We start from the raw sequence: 25,188 nt of genomic DNA, 5'->3' as shown, positions 1-25,188 counted from the left end.
CCGCCGCTGGCGCGGATCTTCTGCATGAAGGTGGGCGTGCTGCCCGATCGCGTTCTGCCCACGCTGCTCGAGGACCGCCTGGTGCAGAAGGGCACCATCCTGCAGTTCACCACCGAGTTCTACGTGGACTTCCTGTCCAGCGACAGCGTGGAGACGCTGATGGAGACGCTGCGCAAGGCACGGCTGGAGGGGCGCCTGCTGGAGTTCTTCCCGCAGCAGAAGCAGTCCTGGGCGGACTTTGAGGACCACTTCAACGCCGCGGGCCTGAAGACGCTGGTGGAGTACAGCCGGCGCAAGCTGTACGACGCCCACTGCGCGGAGCTGCGTGCCTTCGTCCGCGACACGGTGGCGGAGGGTGGCGAGGGCGCCGCGCTGGGCGCGCTGGTTCCCGCCATGCAGGCGCGGCAGGAGGAGTGGAGCCTGGCTGACGGCGACGTCGCGCGCGCCGCCTTCCTGGGCCTGGCCGACAGCGTGCTGGCCTCCGCCATCGGGCGCAACCAGCAGCAGGTGCAGTTCAACGTGCTGCGCACGGTGCGGCATTACGCACCCGCCCTGGCGCGCTTTGCGCGCGCGCCACGTCTGGAGGCGGCCCTGCTCCAGACCGTGCAGGTGACGTGCTACGAGGAGTCGCGCCTGCTCAAGATCTTCAAGGACATCGTCAAGATCCTTTACGACTGCGAGGTCATCGGCGAGACCGCCATCCGCCACTGGTACACCAAGGGGTCCAACGCCAAGGGGCGCAACGTCTTCCTCCAGGACATGCAGCCCTTCATGCAGTGGTGTGCCTGCTGTGCCAGGGGGGGCGGGGGAAGTGGGAGGAGGCTCCACCATGTATGTGGGTGTGGGGCGGAAGGAAGGCCAACGAAGAACAGAAAAGTTCTGGCTGGAAGTGGAGAGGAGATCGCGAGTTTGAGCGTGCAGGACTGGCAGCAGAGGGGCTGCGATGGTCAGGAAAGAGGGCTCTGAGGTTCAAATCTCTTCCCCCCTGCCCGCAGCTGCACATGGGAAAGCAGGAACCCCTCCACTCACACCCCTGACCCATAGACCCAGTACTTCATCACGCACCCTGCCCACCACAACGCACTTTCCCACCCCCTTCTACCGCTCTTTTCTTGACCCCAGGCTGGACGAGGCAGAGGAGGAGGAGAGCAGCGAGGAAGAGGAGTAGGCGCCGGGGCAACCGAGACACCCTCAGCCCGGGGGGAGCTCGCCCCTGCACCCAGGGCCGGCACCCCGCATGCTGCCTCCCACGGTCTGCACCTCCCCCCAAGAACGCACCCCTCCCTGTCTTTCTTCTGTGTGTCGTTGCAGGACTGTGCACGAGCCACCCGGCACGCTGCAGCATGGGGTGCCTGCCAAGGTCGAGGGTCGCTGGCGCGGGGTGAGTACCTCCCAGTAGGCGCCTGGAGGGATACCTGTGAGCGCCTCCCAGTCGCTCAGCGGATCTGGACGATGCCGGCCTCCACCAGCTTCTCAAACTTGGCGGCGACCTGGACGTTGGCGAGGTGCTTCTGGGCGGCCGCTGGGTTTTCCTCCATGTCACGCAGGACCTGGTAGGAAGAAAGGATGGACAGTGGGGGTGGGTTGCAGGACGGGTTGAGGTTGTCTGGGGCTAGGGAAAGGACTCGGAAGGGGGACTCGACCCACTCCACAGGGACCACAGCGCACGCTGGTCCCTCTTCAGGCGGAGCATTTGCAGCCTCTTACTACTGACCTGACGCATGACGGGGTCGGTGAGGATGGCCTGGATCTCGGGATCTGCCATCGCGCGTTCCTGCTGCTGCTTGCGCTCCGCATCCGTCCCTTCCCCACGCGTCATCTGCGCGTGGACGGCGGTCAGGGGATCGGCGAGGTCAGGGAGTGGAGTGTTTGAGACCTATTGATAGCTTGACATGGCCGCAGGTGGTCGTGAGCTGCGAGGCACCGGGCGGGTAATACTGCCTGGGCCTGCAGAGGTGTGCCTTCTTCCCGGCACATCAAACCATTCACGACACAGCATAATCATCCACCTCACGCACCTTGTTGATGGCTTGGATGGTACGAATGAGACCTTCCTTCAGCTCGGCGCTGTGTGGGTCATGCGTCAGCCCCTCCTCGTACGTCGCCCGCGCCTTGGCGTACTCCTTCATGAAGAACTGGAGGTGGCCCTTGCGCGAGTAGCCCTTGCTGAAGTCGGGCTTCAGCCGGATGCACTCCTCCGCGTCCTTCAGGCCCTCGCTCCACGCGCCAAGCTTGGTGTAGCAGGCCGCGCGGTTGCTGTACAGCTTGTAGGCCTCCTCGTTCACCGAGGCCGGCCCGCGCTTCAGCGCTTCGGTGTAAAACTTGACGGCCTCGGGGTACCTGCATCACATCGGGGCGCAGGGGCAGGTGCGGAAGCGGGCAGACGGAGGGGACAGGTGTTGCAGCGTCGCCGGCAAACCCTTTGCTTTCCACCCTGCTCACTTCTGGGCCTTGAAGGCCTCGTTCCCCTCGTCCTTGGCCTTGGCAGACAGCTCCAGGTCAATGTACGCGGTCTCCACCCTCTGCTTCAGCAGCTTCTCCGTCTCATTCAGCCGCTTCAGTGTGTCGGCCGTCCTGGGGATTGGAGGTGGCGGGGGAGGCGGTAACGTCTCCATGCGTGAGTGTGGAGCGCCTAGGCTTGCCAGGCAGACGATGTACCCTGTGCGCAGCAGCGTTGTCATGCATTCATTCATCTTTATGTACACCTGCGGGCTCCTTGCCTCCACGTTGCCTCATCTCCCACGCCCTCAGGAACTCCCAATAATCCCCACCCCACCCCACACACAAACAACCAGATTCATCAACAAACTACACCAACAAACCTGTGCTCCGTCAGGCTCTTCTGGTACACGGCCACCGCCTCCTCCAGCTCCCCCTTCTTCGCCAGTGCGTTGCCCTTGCGCGCCATGGCCCGCGCCATCAGCTTGTAGTCCGCGCGCACCTCCCGCCCCCGCGCAATGGCCGTGTCGCAGTCGGCGATGCACTCATCGTAGCTGCCCTGCTCGAAGTAGGCCGCCGCGCGGTTGGACAGGAAGGATACGTCGCTGTCGTCCAGCTCAATGGCGCGTGAGTATTTCGCGATGGCGGTGTCAAAGTCGCGGGCCTTGTACGCTGCGTTCCCGGCCTCCTTCTCGGCCAGCGCGGCGCGGCGCGCCGCAGCCACCTCGTCCTCCCCCTCCGGCTCCTCGGGTTGCGGCGCCGGGGCGGGGGCGGAGCCGGGCCGGGAGCTGGCCTCGGGAGGCGGCGCCGCCCCGGAAGCCGACGCGGGGGCGGCGTCCTCCTGTATTTGGTATCGAGGGGGGAAGGGTGGGCAGACTCCTCGGGCGAGCTCAATGGACACAGGGAGCGCATGCGATCCCCGACTGCGGCTTCCAGGCCCTGCTCCCAAAAGCCTCACCTCCATGGGCTCAGGGCCGAACCCGGCATGGGCCGAGGTGGAGGTGGCGGACCCCTCCTCTGCGCTGCCAAAGTTGAGCCCCAGCCCGACTTGGAGCGCCTGCTGCAGCCTGTTGTCCGTCAAGTAGTTCTGCGAGGTAACAGGTGGGTAGTGGTGACAGCCCAGGACGTTCTTGACAGCCCGGGAGGTGGTTGCGAGCTTGCACTTCGTAAGAGCTGCTCCACCACCCTGCAGGTATTTGATGTCATACACTCTGCCCATGCCCACCAAAATCATTATCCCCCATCGCCCCACCACACCCTCTGATCACCCTCGATCTCCCAATCTGCCCTCGCAGCTACTCACAGACATGGCCTGGGGGTTGCGGTTGATCTCCTGCAGCATTTGCATGAAATCGGGCTGACCCAGGAAGGCACGGGTAGTGGGGTTTGTCGCCAGCCGGCCCAGGACCTCTGGGGAGGTGAAGATTCCAGAGGAGGGAGCGGGTCGGGCCAGGGCAGCCTTGCTGTCTTCCAAGCCCTGCTTCAGCTGCTCATTGGTCGGGTCGAGCCCCAAGCCTGTGTAATTACACAGCCGGGCGAGGCAGTTCATCGCAGGGAACTTGAATGCAGCGTGGAAAGTCACGGTGATGAGATTTACATCACACCCGAGCAGCCCAACAGCTGTGATTTGGCGGTGCGTGGCAAACATCCTCCAGGCTGCCAATCACACCCCTCTTCCACTTCTCACCCTTGGAGTACGCGTCTGATGCTGCCTGGAAGGCGCGCAGACCAAAATGGGCCGCCCCCAACCGGGAGTAGCCCTTGGGCCAGTCTGGCTTCAGGGCAACCACCTTCTCAGCAGCCTCCAGTGCCTCATCATACTTTGAGAGGCTAGCCTGCGGACACAGTAGGGTGTAAAAGGGTTGGGCACTGGCCTTCAGGCTGTGGCGGCTGGCAACATGTCAGGCAAGTCGAAGACGTAGTTGCATAGGCATCACAGCGCGCGTCAGCAATCCTGGGACCCCTTTGGACTCACCAAGGCAGCCGATTTATTGCTGTACAGAACATGGTTGCCGGGGTCAACGGCGATGGCCTGGCTGAACAAGTCAGCTGCCTCGACAAACTTGCCAGCCGAAAATGCAGCGTTGCCCTGGGCCTGCAATCGGATGAGGCGGCGATGCAACTCGTGATCACTAATGCCCACCAAGTGATAGATTCCAATCGTTTACTCAGCGTATAATTTGGTGACGATGCCCTGCGCTCAAGGTATCCCCTCCCACCTTCAACTCGTCCGATGACATGTTTGCTGGCGGTCCCGAAGTGCGCTCTTTCTGTACTGATCTGAGTCACACTAGATGGTAGCGATACTTTGAAATGTCGGAGAAGGGTGTGATCGCTGCACTTGCTCATCGCATCGTGCCGTGTGTTCTCCAGAGCCTTCGGTGGTCTCCGCGCCCATGCTGCGCTCTGCTCTGCTCCGAAATCGGAGAGTGTCTGCCCTCTTCCTGCTAGCATTCCTTCACAGCAAGCAATAGGCAACAATATGCGAAATTACATCCTGATGTAAAGCGAAGCTTCTCTTCCAACATGACCCTGGTCGACTGGGCTCCTATTCTGGCCAGTGCTTTGGCGCCCAAGGCGAAGAGGGGCCTCACCTTGAGTAAAGCCATCAAACGCTGCGTGAAGGAGGCCGGCAAGACGCATGCTGTGTCAAAGTCAGAGCTTACCGCCGAGTTCAAGGCATACATTAGTAGTCGGAAGAGGTACGAAGTCTGCAATGGTGTCCTTCGCAATGCATGTTGCACTGTGGGGAAAATCTTCCGAAATGGAGCAGCGTTAGAGGCGATGCCCTGAGCTCGATAAACCTCTTTGCAACCGTATCCACCCAATGCAGACATGGAGGCGCTTTGGAGGTTAAGGATGATCGGATCTTCCCTGCAAAGCCCCGGCTGGCCTCTCCTCCTATGGAGACCAGTTCCCAAGCTGGATCCCCCAGCGAGCCGCCCAAGAAGCGAAGAAAGGGCACGCCTGTGCGTGTGGTGGACAAGGAGGCGGTACCTTCCCCAGCCAGTGTTCCCAAAGCGGCAGGGACGCAGCCTCTGCGTGAGGAAACCCCGAGTCAAGGTGCTACAGAGTTGGGGTCTCACTGGAATTGTTTCCAGCATGAGAAGTGTCCAGGCGGTAGACAGATTTTGAAAGAAAGAAGGGTGCTCGGTCGTCGGTGTATCTTATGCGCACCCCTTCCTCATCCCAGATCCTCCAGGTGTCAGCGTCATGCCCCTCGCCGAGGTGCCCGGGGACGCAGCATTGAAATGGCGCGACTCTGTCCGGCGGCGCGACGTGAAGGCGGGCCCCTTCACCCAGGCAGAGAAGGATACCATTCGCCAAGCCCTTGCCAAGTGGGCAGGTATGATGTGGGATTAGAAACTTTTGCTGTGTCAGCAGATGCGATCGGCCTGCCCATCTAGGGGTACCTATGCTGGAGGGCATGTGCAGATGCCATTCACCCTCTTCTACTCCCACAACATCTCCAGGGGAGCATGGCCACTCCCAGACAGATTTCGACTGGGTTTTCAACCCCCAGGCTTCCCGGTCAGGCCTGTGGAAGGCGGTGGGGGCCTACCTCCCACATCGGACTATCAAAGCGGTGTGGGCTGCCTCCACTCGAATGCTTCACTCCGGAAACTATCAGGTGAAGGGAGGGATGGCTGTCTGTGTGATATCTTTGGGAGTCTTGGGTCATGTGCACTATCGAGGGGCATCTTTGATGCATCATACCGTCACTGCGAGATGCTGTCGATGAAGGCCTAGCTCTGGCTTGAATTGTGCCAATGACAGGGACGCTGGACGAAGGAGGAGGATGCCAAGCTCCTTGCATTTGTGGAGGAGCATGGCAAATCCTGGGTCAAAGCAGAGGCTGCCCTAGGGCGCATGGCGGTGTCGTGCCGGGATAGATGGCGGGAAATAAGGTGGGCCTGGTGCGTTGTTGGGGATGGAACTGCCTTCGATGATGTACTTGAGCTTTGCGAAATAGACTTGAGAACCTGCCTTTGCCTTTGTTTGCCCCTGGACCTATGGCAGGGCATGCGGCGGTGGGGTGCATGTCCTTCTCCTTCACCTATTCAGCATGCCCCACTCCCCATGTGCGCAGGCTTGGGAGCGACAAGAAGAGCGGCCCATGGTCGGCAGACGAGATCGCTCGGCTACGAAAGGCCATCGCCGACTACGAGGAGGCGCGGCAGGTGCGCGTCGGCACTGAAGGAATTGGCGCCCTCAGATACTTGGGACACTACACATGGGCTGGAGCTCGTCACACGGAATTCTGCCGCATGCCCACCGACGTGACCCCAACACTCCTCTCCTCGCAGTCGACGGAGAGTGCAGCATCAGCTCAGAAGCTTTCGTACAGCCATGACAGCAATGGAGGTGCTGACTCTCCGGCAGACGAAGAGGAGGGAGTTGGAGCGGGCCTCGGCAGCCGCCGTATCATTCTGGACGACATTGACTGGGGAATCATCTCTGACGTGAGCAGGGCTTTACTGCTAATTTGTGGTGGATGGGATGACAGGGAGGACAAGTACCGGACACTTGCTCTTGTATTCAAGGACTTTAGGAGATATACCTCTGGAGAGGGTGTTGGTCTGGACTCTGCATCAACCTATTCTGAGACAAAGCTGGCTGGATCAACGCACGTCAACGACCTGGTACATGTCGCAGCTCTGGTTGTGCCAAGTCGGACGCTCTGCCAACCTCTCCACCTCTCCCTTTCGCATCCTGCCGCAGCAAGTGGGCACCCGGTCCAACATCCAGTGCCTGGACAAGTGGTACCGCCAGCTGTCTCCCTCCATGGTGACCCGGGGGGAGTGGGGCACCGGGGACGACCGGAGGCTGATGAAGAGCCTATGGCTCTCCGGCGCCTGCAAGGAGTGGGAGGTGGACTGGGGCGCCCTGGTGAAGGGCCGCTCCGCCACCCAGGCCAAGCGGCGTTGGCGTCTGATGGCCCGAGTCATCCCCGAGCACCGGGAGAAGGACTTCTGGGAGCAGGTTGACTGGCTGGTGGACACCTACCTGCCAGCACTGAAGGAGGGGGACTTGAGGACGCCCGGATCTGCGACCAAGACAGCCGCTGCTTGACAGTGGGCATGCAGGGACTGACCACGCCAGACTTTGGCCTGCAGCTCCGGCTCGGCACCAGCTGGGCAGGCAGGCCACTTCTCTCCTCTTTGTTTGCATTGAACTCTTCCCCTGACCGAGTGACGGAGGTTGGCCACGCCTGGTCGACCGATTGACAGACGCTTGAGATCTGATGGCACACTCGCAGTTACCCATTCGCTGTTGTGCCAGCCTGATGAATAACAACAGCAACAGCACTGGATGATCTTCAGCCAGCATGCGACCTCAAAAAGCGTGCAGTCTTGTGAGAGAGGCAGCAAGCTGCTCCCTCGCCAAGTTGCCTGATGCCTGGGACAGACTTGCAGAAAGCGATGCACCAACAGTGCCTACATGGCAGCAGCGACGTACGCATCAGGGGCCTCCCCGGAGCCGAGCTGGACGGTCAGCAGGTTGACGCTGTAGGGGGCGGTCTGCAACCGGAAGTCAGAGTCAAGGCCTGAGAGGGAGGTGGATCTTGGCGTGACCTGCGATGGAGGTGGGATGTGATGTGGGGTGCAGGGAATCAACCCAAAGGCGGTGCTCATGCATACAGGCTCAGGCATAGCCTGGGCTGTTTCATCAACCCAGCACCACCTCTGCAGGATCGGCAATGCAGCTCAGGGTAGGAAGCGCAGCCTGGTGATCCTCCATTGGAACGAAGTGGGGGGCATTCAACCCCCCCAACCACACACCACTCCCCATCAAAGTGCCCTCCACCCACCTTGTGTGGGTCGTCAAAAGTGTTTTCATCCTCAGGGTGGCCAGAGGTGAGCCAGGTCAGGTCCCCGCCGTCCTCCACCCTCTGGTTGGCGGCCAGGCCGTCGAGCTGGATGCGGATGGTCTGTGGCGCGTGTGGGGAGGAGCGAGGGATGTGTTCCTTCCAAAGCTCACACACACGGGACAGCAGAGGTCCAAGTCAGTCCCCGCAATCCTCGCACCTGGTTGTATGACGAAAAATTGATGACCTTGACCACCAGGGTCGTGCACTCATCGTCCTGGCAGGTGGCAGAGGCCGCCACCGAGTCCTCATGCAGCTGGAGGGGTTTGCGAGGGTTGGTGGGTGTTTGGTGTTAGAGTTGTCGGGGGGAGAAACCCTAGGGGAGCCCTCCACCAGGAACACACCAGCTGAGCCGCAGTGCGTTAGGTTTGGCAGCCTAAGGCATTTAAAGTTGTTACCTCCACCTTCTCCCTCTCCCCCCCAGGCAGCGAGCATACGCTGGGCCTGCCTCCATCCGACCACCAAATTAAAAAGGTATGCAGGGGCCAGGCACCTTTATCGCATTCACAACGGTGCTTCACCTGGGCACTGGGGCTGGCGGCGACCGCCGTCTCTGCATACCGCACGCCCTGGTTCTCACGGAAGAGACGTTGCACGTGGTAGGAGGGGATGCCAAACCACCTGTGAGGATGGAAAGAGGCGCCAAGGAGGGAGGACAGTCACAGCATTGAAGGGCAGAACCATCATCAGTGGGGTGGGTAGATGCTGGAATCATGGCGAGGCTGGATGCACGTGGGTAAAACAATGCAGCCCAAACTTTAATGCCACAGACATCAGGTCAGGGGGAGTAAAAGGCCTGCACAGCGCCTCCTCTAGCCAACTGGCCAAGTCAGAGCAGGGAAGTACTCCTCAACCTGAGCATCCGCTGTGGACCCCTCCCTCCTCTGCAGTCTCACCGGTGGTTGTCGATCACGATCATGTTGGTGGGCCAGGGGCGGTTGCTGGTGTGGACGAAGAGGGGCGCATAGGCGGCCATCACCACTGCCTCCGAGTTCCTCTCCAGCCCCGTCATGAAGGCCGCCTCCGCCACAGCACCTGCTCCGGGGATCGAGGTGGAAAGATGCGAGGGGGAAAATGTGGTGAGACAGTGGTCTCTGTCTCCCAGCTTCAATCCGTTTGAAGATCAGCACGTCCCGTCGCCCCAGCCGACTCCCCTCCAGGCAGCGCTCCCGCGCTCACCGACAAGGTTGCCCCAGCCCCCGCCCTCGGTGACGGCGTACTCGGACGCAAACACAAAGTGGCCGTCCTGATACCAAGTGTGTGTGTGGGGGGGGGAGGGAGGTTGCGGGGATGGGCTGTGGTCATGATCCGCAAAGTGATTGAGAGTTGTTTGCATAGACGCATGGTCTGGAAGCAGGCAGCGACGAGCGGCGCGTGATTCTCGAGCACTTCCTTTGGCCCATCCCAAATCCTTTCAGTTCTGCATTCATACGCGTGCAGCCCTGGGCGCCCCCCTTTCCAACCCCCCCCCTCCCCAAATCCCCCCTAATTGACCCCACCTCCGGCCTCCGCCCATCGAAGATATTGCGCTTGTTGAAGAGGTCGCGGGGGTTGGTGTATATGTGCCAGTCCCAGATGTCAGTGGGCGCATCGCGGCCCATGTCGCAGTTGCTGATCAGGCGCAGGTGGGGATGCGCGCCGCGCAGGGCGCCGAAGAAGGCAAGGTAATTGTTCAGGTACATCCACTTCCCGCAGTCCTCGTTGCCGATGGCCACATAGGTGATGTTCCAGGGCTGCTCCCGTCCCATGCTCGACCTGACGGAGCCCCAGCGGGAGTCAGGGGAGCCCAGGATGAACTCCAGAGAGTCGAGGGCGTCCTGGACGTAGGGCCAGATGTCCGATGCCGGCACACCTGTTTGAGCGAGAGTGATAGTGGGTGGGGTTGAGTGAGGGCGCTCTCATTCATCATCTGTGGGAACAGAACACAGGAGTACAGGCATTAGACTTTGGAAGTACGCTGTTGCTGATCCAGTGGGTGCAGTTTGCTTTGCAGCCTGCGGCGCCCTGCATATCGCGTGGTCGATCCTCGACGAGGCGCCCTCCACGCAGTCGACTGCGCAGTCCTCCCCTGCCCCCGAGCGCTCACTGTCGGCGTGGGCCACGCCATTGTTGATCACCCACACCGGCTCTGTGTCCAGGGCCTCTGCCAGCTGCATGTACTCGAACAGGCCCAGGCCGTCCGTCGACCAGTAGCCCCAGACGCCTTAAAAGGCGTCGTGCATGGGGGAGTATATCGGTGGGTGGTCAGGAAGAAGAGGAGGCCTGGGAGGGGCAGCAGCCATGGCAACTCCCCGTGACGCCCAGCCGACAGAAACGCAGGAGGTGCAGCTGCAAGACCAGTACCATCGCCAATCGCCAAGAAGCCCCACCGTTCATGTGTCCTGATCGCTCCTCCAAGGGCCCGATGCTGTCCTTCCAGTTGAAGCGGTTGACCAGGTGGTCACCCTCGATGTAGCAGCCTCCAGGGAACCTCATAAAACTGCATCAGCAGAGTGTAGAGTGTGATTGGGAATGAGCTGTCTGCCATGAAGTGCAGTGATGATTTGGTTTAGCCTACAGCCTGTGCACAGGAACAGACCTGTCCATCGTGCGCCCCCTTGTATTCGGTGCACAAATGCCCATGCTCTGCGATAACCCAATGTTCCTCGCCATCAAGCCCATATTCCAAAGCTCCAAACACCATTCAGAGCCCCTCACGCTGGTTTGAGTGCCTTGAGGGCACCGAGAAGGTCAGCCCTGAAGGGCCAGGGGTTCACCTCTCCCCGCTCGGCAGCCTCCTTCACGTTCTCAGTGGGGAAAAGGGAGACTACGTCCAGCACCACAGAGCCGGGTCCCTCAAAGCTCATCTGGCAGGGGCACAAGGCGTCGTGGGGTCGAGAGGAGGTATGAGGTAACTTGCTAGCCAGCCCCATCACAGGATATGTGCGCAGCAGTACAACTTCTTGAGCACAATCAGTCACACCTCTGTTGTTCACCTCCATCTCACCACCAGGACGGCACCGGAGTCGGTGGCATTGGGCTCCAGCGTCCCCGTTAACCTGCCCCAGTCCTCCGAGGGTGGGTTCAGATCCACGGAGGCCAGGGTGTGCTTCAGGGATGCACCCAGTATGGACACCGTCAGAGGGACAGGGCCCGTCTGCCATGGAGGGAGAGTGGTCTGCAGGGCTCAGCAGCTGGCCAGGCTTGGCAGGCATATAAGGGTACACCAGACATGGACATGCTGCAGCCCTGACCCAGACCCAGGGTCAGTACTAAAGCACCCACGGCAGACATGGTGTCCGCGTCTCACTCCGCACCCTCTGCACTGGCAATCACACCCCAAACAATCTCGCCCATCCCACCTCGCCGGCCCGGGCATAGAGTGAGACCGTGTAGGACTGCCCCTTCTCGACGTGCATGCCCCAGTAGCCATGGTTAACGATGCCGACCGATCCGTTGGCGGTGGCAGAGAGGGTCATGGACACCAGATTGGTAGGGTTCAGGGGTTTGTCCCTGGTGAGTGATGTGGTGGTGCCAGGGAGAGCCTGCCACGCCACAATGATGTCGTTCCTGTGTGGAGTAGGTGCATGGGGGAGGCAGCATGGGCCGGGTCGCCAGGATTTGGTGGGGATTCCTCAGGCCTGCAGCAAACCCACACTAGGCCACCCGCCCAGCTCCTGCGGCACCAGCCCTGGCATCTCTTCCAGGCCAGGCACCCACCGTGGACCTGGGCCGCGCAATTTGTCCAGGAAATCGGCCTTGGTGGTAGCGGCCTCTGCCACGCTCAGGTCCCAGCTGGTGGGTGTCCAGGCGTCACGGTGCTGGGCAGCCAGCTTGGCGAGGTCCACCGGCAGGGCAGGCGCATTGGAGGAGGCAAATCCAGAGACCCTGGCGATGGCGTCGAAGCTCCTGTCCTGCACCAGCTCCGCATAAAGCCCACCCTCGCCGGCATGACCGATCTGAGGAGGGGAATGACGAAGCGGTCAACTCCCCGATGGGCTGGAAACCTGCAAAGTACAGGCTCGATGTGGACTGGTCCCGACCCCAAGCAGGCAGAAGACACACCTCCTCGAAGAAGATGCCGTACAGGGTCTTGCTGACGGGATGGGTCGCCCCCAGGTTCACGGTCACAGATGCGTTCCACGAGGACCCGGAGGTGGGGTTCGAATTCCTGCCCCTTCCCTCCACTCCCCAGGCCGCCCCGATGGTGACGAGGGAAACAAGTCCCATCGTACACAAGAGACAGAGTCGCGAGCCGTGCACCATGGTGCCTGGATCTCGCGTCTCACGGTGCGCTGCCGTGTCGGAGTTTTTGAACAGGCCACTCCCAGACAGCCTCCGGCTATGGAACGCAAGGGGGGCGTACAGACGCAGTTTGTTCGATGGTGGGGTAGTTGTAGATCAGCAGGGGTCGTGGGATGGGAATGTGCCGAGTCAAGGCGTCATCCGGTTCTGCCCGGGATGGTATCGGAGAGGCTGGTACCAAATGCCTGGTCGGAAATGGGGAAATCAACAGGGCAGTACGCAGGGCATCCGATCCCAAGAAAGGGACCTTCTGACGACAGCTTTCATAGGGATCCCGGGACCCCAACCTCTCCCATGCCGTGTGCTTGAGCGTCAGTGTCACAGATGCTACAGTCAGCAGTTGCCATGCATGCGAAGAGTCCGTGATGCACAGTGAGACGGAGCGCAGGGGTTGCCGGGACTGAGCAAGCAATAGTCCATGAGGGCAGGCCATCCGCTGAAGCAGCTGGTGCCATGCTTCAGTGGCGACTTGCTGTATGCCATTATCCCAAATATCAAGCACGACCCCTTCCGCGGCCACGGCCGCGCCCCCTGCCGCGCCCTCTTCCTCCTGCCGGCCGTTCTGCACGTTTGGGTCGTGTCTTGGCCTGGTCCAGGTCCACCAGCAGGGTGTCGAGATTGAGGGAGTCGGGGAGGAGGTAGTAGCGGATTGTGTTCCCACGCAGGGACATCTGGTCCAGGGACACAGGGGTGCCACCGCGGGGTACCAGCTTGACGGTCTTCAGGTGGGTGTTCATGGCCACATCCACGCCTGTGCGCGCGGGGGAAGAGGCATGGGAGGGTGAGAGGTAGACCCACGACAGCTTGTGTACCTGGCCCAGCAATCAATCCCGCCGGAGACTGCGGGGAACTCACCGGTGATGGTGCCGGCAACCACCGTTCCATTCTTCAGCTCGATCTGCACCTTCTCATTCGACAGCTTCATCAGGAATCTGTGTAAATGTGGTAGATGAACACCTCAGAGCACCGAGAGCAGTGCCCTGAGAAGCGACGGCACTCGAGCCACCGTGCATAGCGTTGCGCGCTGCGCATCACATTCCCAACCTACCTGACGAGCTTCACCATTGTGTACTTCCTAAACTCCTCACAACGCCAGTCTACAGCTGCCAATCGTGCGTTGTACCGCCCTAATCGCCCGTCCCGCAAGAGGGCTCAGGTGGATGGCGCCTGATAGCACTGGAAATCGGGTATCACTCGCACGCCTGTAGGCCTGTCACACACTATCCTCTTCTCGATATGGTGGCAGCAGGGTGATGCAGGGCAGGTAGCCCAGGCAGGTCCGCAGGCGAGCCTGCACTTGGCCACATGAGCGTTGGCGCCAAGCCGGGAGATCTTTGTCGCCCGTCGATCGGGGCCAGGTTTCTGCAATTTCGGGTTCGCAGGGACAGGGAAGGAGGATTTTATGTTCAAGCATGCAAATCGAGTGCGCTTCATCATGAGTTCTGTATATTGAAGCATGTGACGAGGCTGCAGCTTTTTCACGCCGGGCATGTCAGCGCCAGGGGAGGAGGTGCTGTTGGCAGTGGAGACCGTCGAGGAGGAGAAGGTTGAAGCAGAGACGAGAACCGTCGACCATCAGAGGAGTAGATCCGTCCCGAGCGTCCGAGAGCTGAGGGTGGGCTGGGACACGCATCGAGTGTGGTCCACAGGGCTAGGTTTTTCTTCGGGTGCCCCCTTCAAGGGATCCGCACTGGGCAATTTGCTCCTCCCCTTCTGTCCTCCCACTGCGCAGCGTCTGCCCTCCTCCACCTCCACTGTCCGACCCCTGGGCCGCATCGTCTCCTTGGGTCCTGGATGGGAGAGTCCCCTGGACGTGGAGAAGCCGGTGGAGGCTCCGCCTGAGGTGCCCGTGCAATATCAAGGGCTGGGACAGGCGGTGCGGGTGCGCAGCTACTGCGTCGCAAACGGGTTTGACCGGTACGCCCTCCAAGACGCCATCCTGCGACGGAATGCCACGTTGCGAGCCTACTCTGATGTAGGTCTCGGTGCTTGACGTGGGGTGGGTGGGGGTTGGGAGGGGGCGCGCGCATGGCACCGGCACAACTTAAGGCTGGCCAGACACGGCGGTCGCTTCCCACTCAACGCCTGATGTTCTTCCCCTATCGCCACACAGGTGCTTTGCATACAGTACCACCGGGGTGGCAAGGGCAAAGGGAATGCGGACATTTTCTTCTTCGACTCGGGTGTCGTCGTGTTCTGGGGCCTCGACACAGACGCAGAGAAGTGAGAAGGAACGGGGAGCGGGCATGGTTGAATTTGGGCAGCTTGGTAGGGACAGAGGTGTATACAGGGATTGAGGTGGGCGGCTGGCGGGCAGCGGATGCGATTTGGTTGGGTCGAGGGCGGTGCAGTACGCACGCTGTGCCCCAGATTCAGGATCGAAGTGGGGGGAGTGCACCAGTACCCCTTGCAGTACCCTGTGAAGCCCCGTCTTGGGACCCTACTCCCTGCCTCGCCCCTCCTTGCTTTCCCTGGCAGGTACATATTGAACGAGCTGGTGATGCCGTGTGTGGACCGCCCCCTGCCGCCCGACCGCATCGAGCGGGACCGTGTTCTGGTCACCTACTCGGCCGTCACCAAGGCCGTGATTGAGGACGACACCATCTCCCTGCACTACCGCCACGCGGACGAGCTGTACGTGAAGCTGGCCATCAGCTTTGCCCTGGCGGAGTCCACCAAGCTCAGCGTGTTTGAGGAGGACCTGCGCAGCCTCGGGAGGTCGGTGTCCTACCTCCCCGCCATGATGGCCGGTGAGCGTCTGGGTTGGGATCATGAAGGGCGAGTGGTGATCTGTCACAGGGAGGGGGCTCACGTGCACGCTCCCTCTCACACTGCCACATCCCCGACCTCCACCACTTCCCTCCCCCTGCCCATCCCCAGACAAGGGTGAGATCGATGTGGGTGGCCGCGCGGTGATGCAGCTGATGGGCCAGCTCTTCCTGCAGCAGCGCTCCGTCAACCTGCTGACCCAGCTCCTGGACGCGCCGTCCGCGCTGGACGAGGCGGACGACCACATCTGCACCCTCTACCGCTCCATCTTTGACTACATGGAGGTGGTGCAGCGCGTGACCCTGCTCAACGACCGGTTCGGGGTGATGAAGGAGATGCTGGACATCCTGCGCCAGCAGGCGCACGACTCCTACTTTGGCGTCCTGGAGGCCACCGTCATCTGGCTGGTCGGCGTCTGCTCCTTCCTGGCCTTCTGCCAGCTCCTGGCGGTGGTCTACGGCTGGGAGGGCGGGCATGCCAAGCACTGATTCATGCCTGATCGCCCTGTACCATGACCCCCCTGCGCTCAGCTGCGGCCTTGCTGATGCCTGGGCAGGCACGCGCGTGACGTACTGAGAACGTGAGTGACGGGCCGGCCTCGCGTGCTCACCAAAGGGGTCCCAGGCCACTCGCCTCACACTCTGCACTCGCCGGCAGCACAGCAGCACACCAGGCTCAGAGGTAGATGCCCATGCCAAAGCGGCGGGGGGTGCTGCCGATCTCCCAGGCGGCCCGGCCCAGCTGGAAGGTGCGTGCCCCCTCCGACGCGGCCGAGAAGAAGGCGGAGCGGTCAGGCACCGAGCATGCCTCCTCTGGGTACCAGACACCGGGGGGGTGGGGGGTCTGGGAGGGGGGCAGGAAGGGAAGGCTGAGGGCTGGAAGAATTCACGTTCCGTGGAGGATGCTGCCCACGGAGCTGGCATGCACTGCGAGCTTTGTATCAGTCCAGCGGAGCCAAGCATATCTATCTGGCTTTGAAAACAGAAATGGGGCAAGGAAGAAACCACTCACTCTTGAGCATTGAGGCTGCAAAGGCTGCCACTGCAGCGCCCATGCCCTCTGCCAGGTGGTCGTGCACGTACAGGCTGGCCAGCACCTTTCCATCTGTGCATGGTTTGGGAGTTGGACATGGAAACCAAATCCTAGATCGAACTTGAACCAATGATGCACGCTTGGGATTGAGTGCGCCTTGTCACACATCGTCAAGTATTCAAGAACTGACAAATTGCTGAACTGTAGAAGTTCAATGTTGGCATGATCAGATAAACCCAGAAAGGAGTAGGACAGATCCACACTCTCATCGACTGTACCTTCGAGCTCGACCTCGATCAGCATGCCCACCCTGTCGCCAGCAAAGCAATCCACCAGGGCCACCAGGGGCGCAGTCAGCTTGGCCAGGGTCTGCACCAGGGCACGATCTTCCAGCCAACCTGGAGTTGAGGAACATTTGGTCACGGCTGAGTTGCACCATAAAAGTCCTTAAGAGAATGTTTGGCATGTCAACAACAATCACAGGACCATAGTCGCCTGCCTGCTCCTTTGGTCATCGTAGGGAAGCAGGTGCCAATGCTGTGCCACCCTGCCCATCACGCCACCTCCTTCCCTACGCTTCGGCAAGAGGCGGGCGACCAGGATCATGGCGACATTGAAGACGCCGGGGTCAATCCCGAAGCGGGCACTGATGCTGGGGGCCTGGAACACAGCCCGGCCAGTGTGCGTTTCCGGCAGGTTGTAGAGGTACACGGACCTGCAATTGGATGGATAGTGAGCCGTTATGTGCATGCAGAGCCGGCTTGCATATGGTTGAGCACGACGGTTCTCGTGGGCAGGCAATCCATTGTCAGGACTCCGCCCTGGTCGAGGCGGTTCCATGGTCAGCAAGGCCCTGCAGAGTCCACAACCAGGTCCTCTACATGTGCGCACTTGGTCCCGATAGTGGTCCCAAAGTCCACAGGACGCCTGTTGCTGATGGCTGGCACAGTGAGCTGCTTGCCATCCCTGTTGGTTTTGAAAAAGTAGGTGTAAACTATCTGAGAACAGCCGGTAGCAGAGAACAGACGGTAGCAGATTGATGGTGCAAGGGTGCATCGCACCTGGACAAGGCCGCGATGGCAGGACCTCGGCCGGTGGCTGCCTCAAAAGTCCCCATCCCCACATTACCAACCCTCAGCAGTACGCACCGGTACACCACCACATCCTGCCCCGCCAGGAGGAAGGTGGTCTCCAGGATCGTAGGCCCCGCGCCCCCCGTCCCGGCAGTGTAGTAGGAGTACAGGACTCGGGCAGGGGCCCTCCCGCCCGCGTGGCGAGTCACCATGTCTGCTGCCATGACGTTGCTGAGACCTGGGAAGATGCCGGCAGTGGAGAGGGCGGGCACCCCCGCCGCCCTGGCGGCCGGCTCCAGGCGCTTGGCGCGCTGCGCATACGTCGCGTCGTCGCAGACGTCCATGTAGGGCACACCATGCCGGATGGCCGCCTCCAGGGGGGAGCAGGCCGCGTCGCCCTGGAAGGGGCCAGCCGCATGCACCACCAGGTCCACGCCGCTGCTGGAGAGAGCCTTGTCCAGGCTGTGCGCGTCCCGAGCGTCGCAGCCGATCCAGGGGCAGTCACGCAGCTCTGGCCTCCTCAGCACTGCGGCGCCATGGGATTCCATGCCCCGACTCCCCAAGGAGATCCGGATGTCAGGGTGCGTCCGCAGCAAGGATGCTGCAGTCGAGGACCCCACGCGGCCGGTGCCCCCAAGAATGAGCACATGCTTGGATGCCATGGGGCTGCCGGCCGTCATGTCATGCACTTATGGTCACGGCAGCGACATACGTCCATGCACGGGAGTACAGGCAATGCCGTTCCCCACAGTCGACGACAAGCGATGGTGTTTGCACTTTCGAGCCATGTTTTATGTATGCGCCTGTGTGGTGAGGCGCATTACCGCGGATCAACCCTTCTGCGAGCTGCGCGCCATGGGACGACAGACCACGTGGACCACTGGTGCCAAAATTTTGGCTTTCATACATCGCGCTTCCATGCCCCGATGAATGGCGGGGTCGAGCTGTCAACACCAGCCCCCATGCTACGCCCTTTTACTCAGAGAAGCTTCTCAGAGGTCCATTGACAGTCATGTCGGGCAAGCAAGCAGCATTGTGCTTTGGGTACGTCTTGTAAATCAACTCCGTCACACGCACAGGGGTTGCCGCTTGCAATCATGACGCGACGTTCGTGACGCTGCGTCGCCTCGCCCCGCTGATCCCTCCCAGGCTTCGTGTCTTTGGGGGCAGCACGGCGCCCTTTGCACTCCGCCGTCTGGCCAGAATGAGGGCCATGAGCAACGCCACGCCGGCCACTGCCAACCCCAGGGCGGCATTCGAGTAGCCCGTAGAGATGGCTGGGAGCAGGCTGGGATGCTGCCGCACGTCTGGTCATGGAAGGGGGGGGTGGGGGGCAACGAATGATGGATTGTGATGGGGATGGGGGACCAGCAGGTGGTTGGGACGGTGAGCTCCCAAACAGGGACCCAACAACGACCCTGGAGGGTTGGTATGCAGGGAGTTCCTGCATCGGCGCGGCATGCCTTCCTTTGAGGTCCGGTGTGCGTCCCCCATCCCATCCATCCTCCATTCCCACCCCCTTGTACCCAAGTCAGGCCGCAGAGCCTGCCCTGAACTCACAGTGCTTGGAGGCCTCGCCCTCGCCAGCCTCGGCGCTGGCATTGGCCTGCGCTGCGACGTCACGCAGGCGCGAGTCCAGGGTCTCGCTCCCACCGTCCCCCTTTCGGGGTTCGGGGCCGGGCCTGGGGCCGGGGATGGGCAGCGCGCCGGGCAGACCCGCGGCGCCGTTGGGGTAGCACCTGCGGGCGGGTGCGGGGCGGTGGGCTCGCCGGATGTGGGTCAGATCCACGGGCGGGGTCGCATGAGCTCGCCGCAGCGCCAGGCGCCATCAACCCCCCTGCCGATCAGGAGCTCAGGCGGCGCACCTCAGGGGCTCTGTGAGCACGCGGGACACGAGCTTGAAGTCGTAGTCTGGGTTCCTAGCTGGGAGGCCCGCCAGGGAGCCATGCGCCTGGCCCAGGGCTCCGTCGGCGTGGCTCAGGCCTTCCGGCTCCTGGCGATGATCGGTGGGTGGGGATGCATTGGTGGGCTGAGGACGGTGCTCGAGAAGGGTGGCCCTCACCCGGCCCACATCCCCCACCTCCGTCTCCCCCTCCCCTCCATCCCAGTGCACGCTTCCTCACCCCGCCGGCAAAGGCCAGGAGACCGTCCAGCAGGCCCCAGCACGCTGCCTTCTGGTGGCTGGAGTCGAGGCAGTTGGAGTCGCCGAAGACGGACACGGTCCCCATGCCGGAGCGCAGCAGGGCTAGCGCTGCAGTGGCCACACCGGGCCCCTTGCCCTTGACTCCTGCTTGCGGTGGGGGAGCGGGTGCACAGTGGGATACCAGGCGGAGATGGCGGGCAGTATGACAGACACCACAAGTTGTCTCTTCAAAAGATTGAAACTACTTGATGTAACAGCCCCAAACACAGCCCCGCAACACACCTGGGGTCGTGGCGGTGTAGAGCCAGGCGCCCTGTGGCGCTGCCATCACCGCCGTACCAGATTGCAGCGCCACGCTCTCACCCCCGGGCAGCTCCATGGTGCCCTCCAGGACAGGTCCCCCCAGCCCGATGCCGAAGGGCTGCAGCAGGTCGTTCAGCGCCGGGACGTTGGCCCCACCTGCCAGTTGGCAATGTCGCATTGGGGGAGGTTGAGAAGACCCCAGACACGTGGATTGCCTCTGAGAGACCAGGCATGGCGCCAGGTGGAGAAAAGAATGGCTCGATTCTTCTCTGTCGCGAGAGGACTGTGCGCCTGCCGGGCATGCGGCCACCTTCTCATCCCTCACACCCGATCATCCCCTGCCTCCCACCTGTGGCGGCCTCCCACCAGCTGCGGGTGTTGTCGTCGTAGAAGCGCACCCCCTTCATAGTCTCCAGGTCGTACCAGTCCGCAAAGACAATCAGACCTGCGCAGTGGTCAGGTGGCATGCACATGTTGATGGCAGGGCCCCACACTGCCTTCGCCATGGCAAAAAATGCCTTCACCACACCAGTCAGCACAGTACAGGGTGTCCTCCTTGAGTGTCAACCTTCATGTAAGGCTGGCACAACCCCAACCCCTGCACCCTAGCCCTCGCATCACCTAGGCCACTCAGGTCGACGTCCTGGCGCAGCTTCTGAATCTCCTCCTTGTAAAACTCCTCCTCAGAATCGACGATGAGCAGGGCGCCGTACTGCAAAGGAACGAAGCAGGGAAATTGCGGGTGATGGCTCGCCCTTGGATTCCAAAGCCGAGAGATGCTAGTGGGGCCGAGTGTGCCAACAATGCACACATGGCGTACAGCATGCCCGTCACATCACCACCCTGAGCCTCAATCAGACCTGGGATGCGTTGAAGCATGTCAAGGGAGACCCCAGGATCTCAAGGTAGTACCCTCGCTCCCTAGATGTATGTCGAGGTTTATGTGAAAGATTATCAAATACTCGCGACGAGCTCTTCTGGATGCCAGCTGGCTTGTTCATGAACATTCACCGGCTCCCCACCGACTGCTGCTCTATGGGTGATGCCATGCCCGCATTCCCAACCCACACACCTCAGATGGTCCAACATCCCATGGAAGTTGTTGTATGGATGGTCGCCGTGCCAGTCCAAGATGTCTTGCCTCGTGGTGAGGTCATCCCTTGGGATGTACGCCGGAGGGTAGGCGATGGAATGGTACTGATCCCAGAGGATCCTCTTTTTCCTTTTGCAATGCACAATGAATGTGGAAAGTAGAGGGTGAGCGCAGGCGAGGGGAGGAGCAGGGAGCAGGCTGGCTGAGGGCATGCCTATGAGACTGTCTGGGCGCATGGCTGAGAAGAGTGGACCCCGTGATACAACTTCTGACAAGGGAACAACCCAAGATCTAAGAACACCTGCGCAATGGATCATCTCCCTCGCCCCACCGCCACTCACCGAGGGGGCGTGGGAATGATGGGGACGGTCAGGGGCACCACGATGTCTGAGCGCCTGTCCTCCTTCTCCCCCGGCCCAGGGGCCGACACCACGGTGAGCCGCACCTCGCCGTGTGCTGTCGCCTCCAGCAAGGCATCGTCCGGCCTCACTCTGAGAAGGGAGGGATGGTGCATCCAATGACTGGTTTTTGCAGCCATTCCTGGCCAATGAGGGCCGCCTGAGAGCATGCGGAGATTCCCCATGCCACATCGCATGGACAAGCCGGCCCGCCACTCATAGCAACTTCCCATTCTGGCATGTGCCAGCGTGCCCTTGCCTTTCACAGCGCCACCAGAGGGTGCCACCCCACATGCATCCCCAGCGCACCCCCCCTCCGCACCTGATGTAGAGCGCCAGGTACCCGGACCAGGGCCAGAGCACCTCCGAGGCCTCGAACTGCACGTCCAGCGCCCGCCCCGGCTCATCCGTGGGGACATACACCGGGCTGCCCTCCAGCCGCCCCACCAGCCCGGCCCCGTTGAGGATGGTGAGGTTGACCAGGGTGGGCATGGCCTCCGCGTACAGCGGCTGCCCGCAGTAGGGCCACATGTAGGGACAGTCGGCGAGGTCCAGCGCCTCGGGGTGCACGCTGGCGCGCGGCGCGCTTTCCAGCTCGGCCAGCGCGGCGGCGGCCGCGGCCAGGTCAATGCGCCCCGCGCCCTGCTCGGCGGCGGGCACGCCCGGCAGGCGCGCCGCGCCGCGCAGCAGCGCCTGCTTCATGGCGGCGGGGTTCAGCCGGCCGCCGGCCTTGCTGCGCATGGTGCTGGCCAACAGGCCCACCGCGCCCGCCACCACAGGCGAGGCGACGCTGGTGCCGGACAGCGAGCGGCAGCCCTCGCGCATGTGCGACCCGCGCACATCCTTGCCGTACGCCACCACGTCGGGCTTGAAGTGGCCCACACCACGCGGGAAGTCCCAGCTGGTCAGGCCGCGCGAGGAGAAGGGCGCGATCCTTGGAGGTGTAGGGGAGGGGGGGTGAGGGTGCTGAGGGGGCGGGTGGAGTCGTGACCCCATGATGGACAGGGACGAGCACTTGGGGTGTAGAATGTCCAGGGAGGGGAGAGATGTGATTGTGTGCCGTGCTGACCATGCGTCAGCACCTCGCATGCCGCGGGGCAGCGCGGCGCTGCGGGCATGGAGCAGACTCCTGCTGAAGCGCCCTGTCGTCCAGGCAGTGAACCCAGGGGCCTCACCCTGCGCCGTCCTGAACCGAAGGGCGGATCACCCAGCACCAGGGGTCCCAGCACACACCTGTCTGAGAAATCGATGCCGCCCACGCCAATCACGTCGGCCTGGTCTGCCGGGTTGTTCAGCGTGCCGTAGAATGGGCCGTCGTTACCGATGGCAGAGATCATGATGATGCCTGCAGACGTGACCTCCGCCACCTTTTCCACAAACGGGGCGTCCAGGTGGTCGGGGCCTCCTGAAGGGGGTCCGTGATGAGGGGTTCAGAGGGGGACAATGATGTCAAAGTTGGGGTGTGTACATGCACGTCGGTAGTACCTCCAAACAACCCCCCCCACCTTTCAGCAATCCTTTCCCTCCTGCCACCAGAATCCAAATCAGCCCACCAATGGACAGGTTGACGATGTCCATGCTGGAGGCTATGGCGTAATTGAAGGCGTCCAGGAACCAGGAGGTGTAGGACACCTGGTCGTTGGTGAAGACGCGGAAGAAGTGCATGTCGATGTCTGGGGCCAGGCCCGGGCACTCGGGGTCGATGCCTGCGATGACGCCCGCCACGAAGCTGCCGTGCCCCAGCCCGTCCTCCAGCGTCGGCTCCAGTGTCCAGTTGGTACGCTCCCTGTCGAGGTATGGGAGGGATGCGGATGCTCGTAGAGATGCAGCGTGTGGGAAGAGTTGGGTAACAGCTCCTCTACCGTATCCGCACAAGCACAGCCTACCGCAATCCTGCTCCGATCAGGTGACTTGAGACCTCCATGACCCCCTTCCAGGCGCCCCTGACCCCTCTACACTCGACTCTCTGGACCCTGACACCTTGCCCATCCTCTGACACCGCTCACCTCCCCCCAGACAGCTCGCCCTCCCACCCCCTTGCCGCACCCCCTCATGCTCACTTGATGTTCCTGAGATGGGAATGGTTGCCCCGGATCCCAGTGTCAAATACGCCCATCTTGATGCCCTTGCCGGAATGGCCCTGCTCCCAGATCTTGTCGGCGCCCAGGCGCACAGGGAGCGTGGGCCCGGCAGCAGCCAGCAGCTCACGCCCGTATGCCATGTCGGCCGAGTCGTCCTCCCACAGACCGATGGTGGGTCGCGTCTGCAGGCGTCCAGGCCGCTTCCTCACGAGCCCGCCGTCCAGGGGCTCCACAGGCTCAGGGGAGGGCAGCGCCAGCTCCCGCCGCATCGCTTTATCCAGGTGCACATCCTTGACCCCGGGGACAAGAGCCAGCAGTGCCTGTCGCTCCGACATTGGGATACATGGGCGGTAATGTATGGATGGATGCAGCGCCTTGGGACCAGGCAACACAGGGAAAGATTGAGCCGGCGGAGCAACAGACCCATCCATATCACCTTGGGAACAATACGCTCATACAGCACTCAAACGCACCGTTACAGAGGCAATCTCTGTGGAGAGCACCCGCAGCAGTCCAAAATCGGTGGGAAAGGCAGAGGCAGGGTTGTCCCTGCTGACCCATGACCAAGCGTAAGGACTGCCAGCCAGGGCTTCCGACAAGGCTGATTTATGCACATTCGCAACCTTGTAAGCTTTAAAACGGACAATGAGGTCCTGCTTCGTCACTTTGCGGGACACATGCCGTGCAGCCGTGCTCTGTGTGGCCTGGCCCCAGGTGCCCCCATCAGCCAGAGGGCATGTCTGTCGAGGAAGAGGAGAAATGCAGGTTAGGAGGGGGTCCTGTGCAGGCGCTGGCAGCACCACCATCGACACTTGACAAGCGCACCTCAATTGGATGCGCATTACATACTGTCTGCGCCCCTAAAAGTGTGAGGATGATGCACCAGAGCGCGGTGTGGGCGCACCACATGCCCAGATCACTCCTTCTCTGGCACCAGCCTGTGGCGACCTGCCGACTTCAATCGCAATACCAATGCAATCAAATCATAGCTTTCTTCCCAGACAGTCTCCAGAGAAGTCACTGGGCGGGGTCTCTGGCGCCCCAGGAGGGTCAATGGTGACCTGCGCCGACCAACAACAGAAGGGATACTCCCTCGCGCCCTCACTGCAGTCTCGAAGAAATCACGCAGAGATCTGGTATCGCGTGGGTTCGGGCTCCCATGCATCCAGGCAGCGCTCAGAAGGCTGATGTGGCACGAGTCCTGCACCTTCCTTCTCGCGCATCCCCGGAGTCCAAACCGCGGTAGTACCACCGATGGATTTCAACTTTGATGTTGCTCCATCTGTCTCCAGTCCGAAAAAGAGCGCGAGATGGTGCCCACGGAGGTGTAGAAAGGGTTTAGAGAATCAAACAACGATCATCGATTGAACCTTTGGATCGTCCATGTTTGTTTCCTGGCATCGCCGGGGCTGTGGGTTATAGACTCTCCTCCTTCCGGCAAGCTCGCAAGTGGGCGCGCATGCTTGTGCAAGTCATGGCTTGAGCTTCTCAGATGGCAAGGACGCTGCATCCAATGGATATGCGGGACGAGCTGCGGGGGGTGCTCCAATCCCGAGCAGCTCGTTCCCGCCCGGAGGAGGCCGACCCAAACTTCCGACTGCTGCAGCTGGCCGTGGAGTACTTGCAAACGCATGGTGTGCAGCCGGGATGAGAGTGCTATCCTCTAGCAAGTGGGATGCTTTCTGATGACGGATGTCTGATGCC

The 25,188-nt window shown here is 61.6% G+C and overlaps 9 protein-coding genes across 9 annotated transcripts; 4 read left to right on the top strand and 5 right to left on the bottom strand.

The window, feature by feature from the left end:
• Positions 1-24: 24 nt before the first annotated feature.
• Positions 25-1,168, top strand: F751_4612 (Basic leucine zipper and W2 domain-containing protein 2; the record flags this gene model as incomplete). The annotated part of the gene is made up of 2 exons (XM_011402007.1): positions 25-779; positions 1,123-1,168. 2 exons carry the CDS (start codon positions 25-27, stop codon positions 1,166-1,168), a joined length of 801 nt encoding a protein of 266 aa, XP_011400309.1.
• A 268-nt stretch (positions 1,169-1,436) lies between these two features.
• Positions 1,437-4,679, bottom strand: F751_4610 (Stress-induced-phosphoprotein 1; the record flags this gene model as incomplete). Its single annotated transcript, XM_011402005.1, has 10 exons — positions 1,437-1,550; positions 1,715-1,819; positions 2,019-2,340; positions 2,443-2,574; positions 2,823-3,184; positions 3,398-3,526; positions 3,743-3,849; positions 4,127-4,274; positions 4,415-4,534; positions 4,659-4,679. The coding sequence occupies 10 exons, from the start codon at positions 4,677-4,679 to the stop codon at positions 1,437-1,439; spliced, it is 1,560 nt and encodes a 519-aa protein (XP_011400307.1).
• Positions 3,060-3,524, top strand: F751_4611 (hypothetical protein; the record flags this gene model as incomplete). Its single annotated transcript, XM_011402006.1, has 1 exon — positions 3,060-3,524. One exon carries the CDS (start codon positions 3,060-3,062, stop codon positions 3,522-3,524), a length of 465 nt encoding a protein of 154 aa, XP_011400308.1.
• Positions 4,680-5,342: 663 nt separating the features above from the next.
• On the top strand, positions 5,343-7,512 carry F751_4609 (DNA-binding protein REB1; the record flags this gene model as incomplete). Its single annotated transcript, XM_011402004.1, has 7 exons — positions 5,343-5,502; positions 5,642-5,785; positions 5,913-6,025; positions 6,217-6,347; positions 6,530-6,620; positions 6,747-6,902; positions 7,162-7,512. 7 exons carry the CDS (start codon positions 5,343-5,345, stop codon positions 7,510-7,512), a joined length of 1,146 nt encoding a protein of 381 aa, XP_011400306.1.
• A 365-nt stretch (positions 7,513-7,877) lies between these two features.
• On the bottom strand, positions 7,878-12,517 carry F751_4608 (Alpha-L-arabinofuranosidase 1; the record flags this gene model as incomplete). The annotated part of the gene is made up of 14 exons (XM_011402003.1): positions 7,878-8,015; positions 8,252-8,371; positions 8,469-8,564; positions 8,830-8,929; positions 9,205-9,343; positions 9,488-9,554; positions 9,808-10,160; positions 10,395-10,511; positions 10,678-10,787; positions 11,006-11,154; positions 11,295-11,444; positions 11,650-11,857; positions 12,008-12,246; positions 12,353-12,517. 14 exons carry the CDS (start codon positions 12,515-12,517, stop codon positions 7,878-7,880), a joined length of 2,151 nt encoding a protein of 716 aa, XP_011400305.1.
• A 569-nt stretch (positions 12,518-13,086) lies between these two features.
• F751_4607 (Small nuclear ribonucleoprotein Sm D1) lies at positions 13,087-13,517 on the bottom strand (the record flags this gene model as incomplete). The annotated part of the gene is made up of 2 exons (XM_011402002.1): positions 13,087-13,343; positions 13,448-13,517. 2 exons carry the CDS (start codon positions 13,515-13,517, stop codon positions 13,087-13,089), a joined length of 327 nt encoding a protein of 108 aa, XP_011400304.1.
• A 564-nt stretch (positions 13,518-14,081) lies between these two features.
• On the top strand, positions 14,082-15,849 carry F751_4606 (Sporulation protein RMD1; the record flags this gene model as incomplete). The annotated part of the gene is made up of 5 exons (XM_011402001.1): positions 14,082-14,207; positions 14,325-14,567; positions 14,706-14,815; positions 15,071-15,342; positions 15,473-15,849. The coding sequence occupies 5 exons, from the start codon at positions 14,082-14,084 to the stop codon at positions 15,847-15,849; spliced, it is 1,128 nt and encodes a 375-aa protein (XP_011400303.1).
• Positions 15,850-16,036: 187 nt separating this feature from the next.
• Positions 16,037-18,014, bottom strand: F751_4605 (hypothetical protein; the record flags this gene model as incomplete). The annotated part of the gene is made up of 6 exons (XM_011402000.1): positions 16,037-16,173; positions 16,373-16,465; positions 16,672-16,791; positions 16,969-17,108; positions 17,285-17,359; positions 17,542-18,014. The coding sequence occupies 6 exons, from the start codon at positions 18,012-18,014 to the stop codon at positions 16,037-16,039; spliced, it is 1,038 nt and encodes a 345-aa protein (XP_011400302.1).
• A 547-nt stretch (positions 18,015-18,561) lies between these two features.
• On the bottom strand, positions 18,562-23,819 carry F751_4604 (Membrane-bound transcription factor site-1 protease; the record flags this gene model as incomplete). Its single annotated transcript, XM_011401999.1, has 15 exons — positions 18,562-18,773; positions 19,027-19,205; positions 19,332-19,459; positions 19,590-19,753; positions 19,892-20,068; positions 20,262-20,357; positions 20,534-20,624; positions 20,773-20,833; positions 20,985-21,134; positions 21,347-21,496; positions 21,726-21,997; positions 22,166-22,337; positions 22,637-22,808; positions 22,957-23,189; positions 23,464-23,819. 15 exons carry the CDS (start codon positions 23,817-23,819, stop codon positions 18,562-18,564), a joined length of 2,613 nt encoding a protein of 870 aa, XP_011400301.1.
• Positions 23,820-25,188: the final 1,369 nt, after the last annotated feature.

The sequence above is a fragment of the Auxenochlorella protothecoides genome (assembly GCF_000733215.1).
Source record: "Auxenochlorella protothecoides strain 0710 unplaced genomic scaffold scaffold53, whole genome shotgun sequence".
In the NCBI taxonomy this organism is placed as follows: domain Eukaryota; kingdom Viridiplantae; phylum Chlorophyta; class Trebouxiophyceae; order Chlorellales; family Chlorellaceae; genus Auxenochlorella; species Auxenochlorella protothecoides.
Note: the sequence above shows the minus strand (reverse complement) of the source record. Positions and strands in the feature narration are given on the sequence as shown.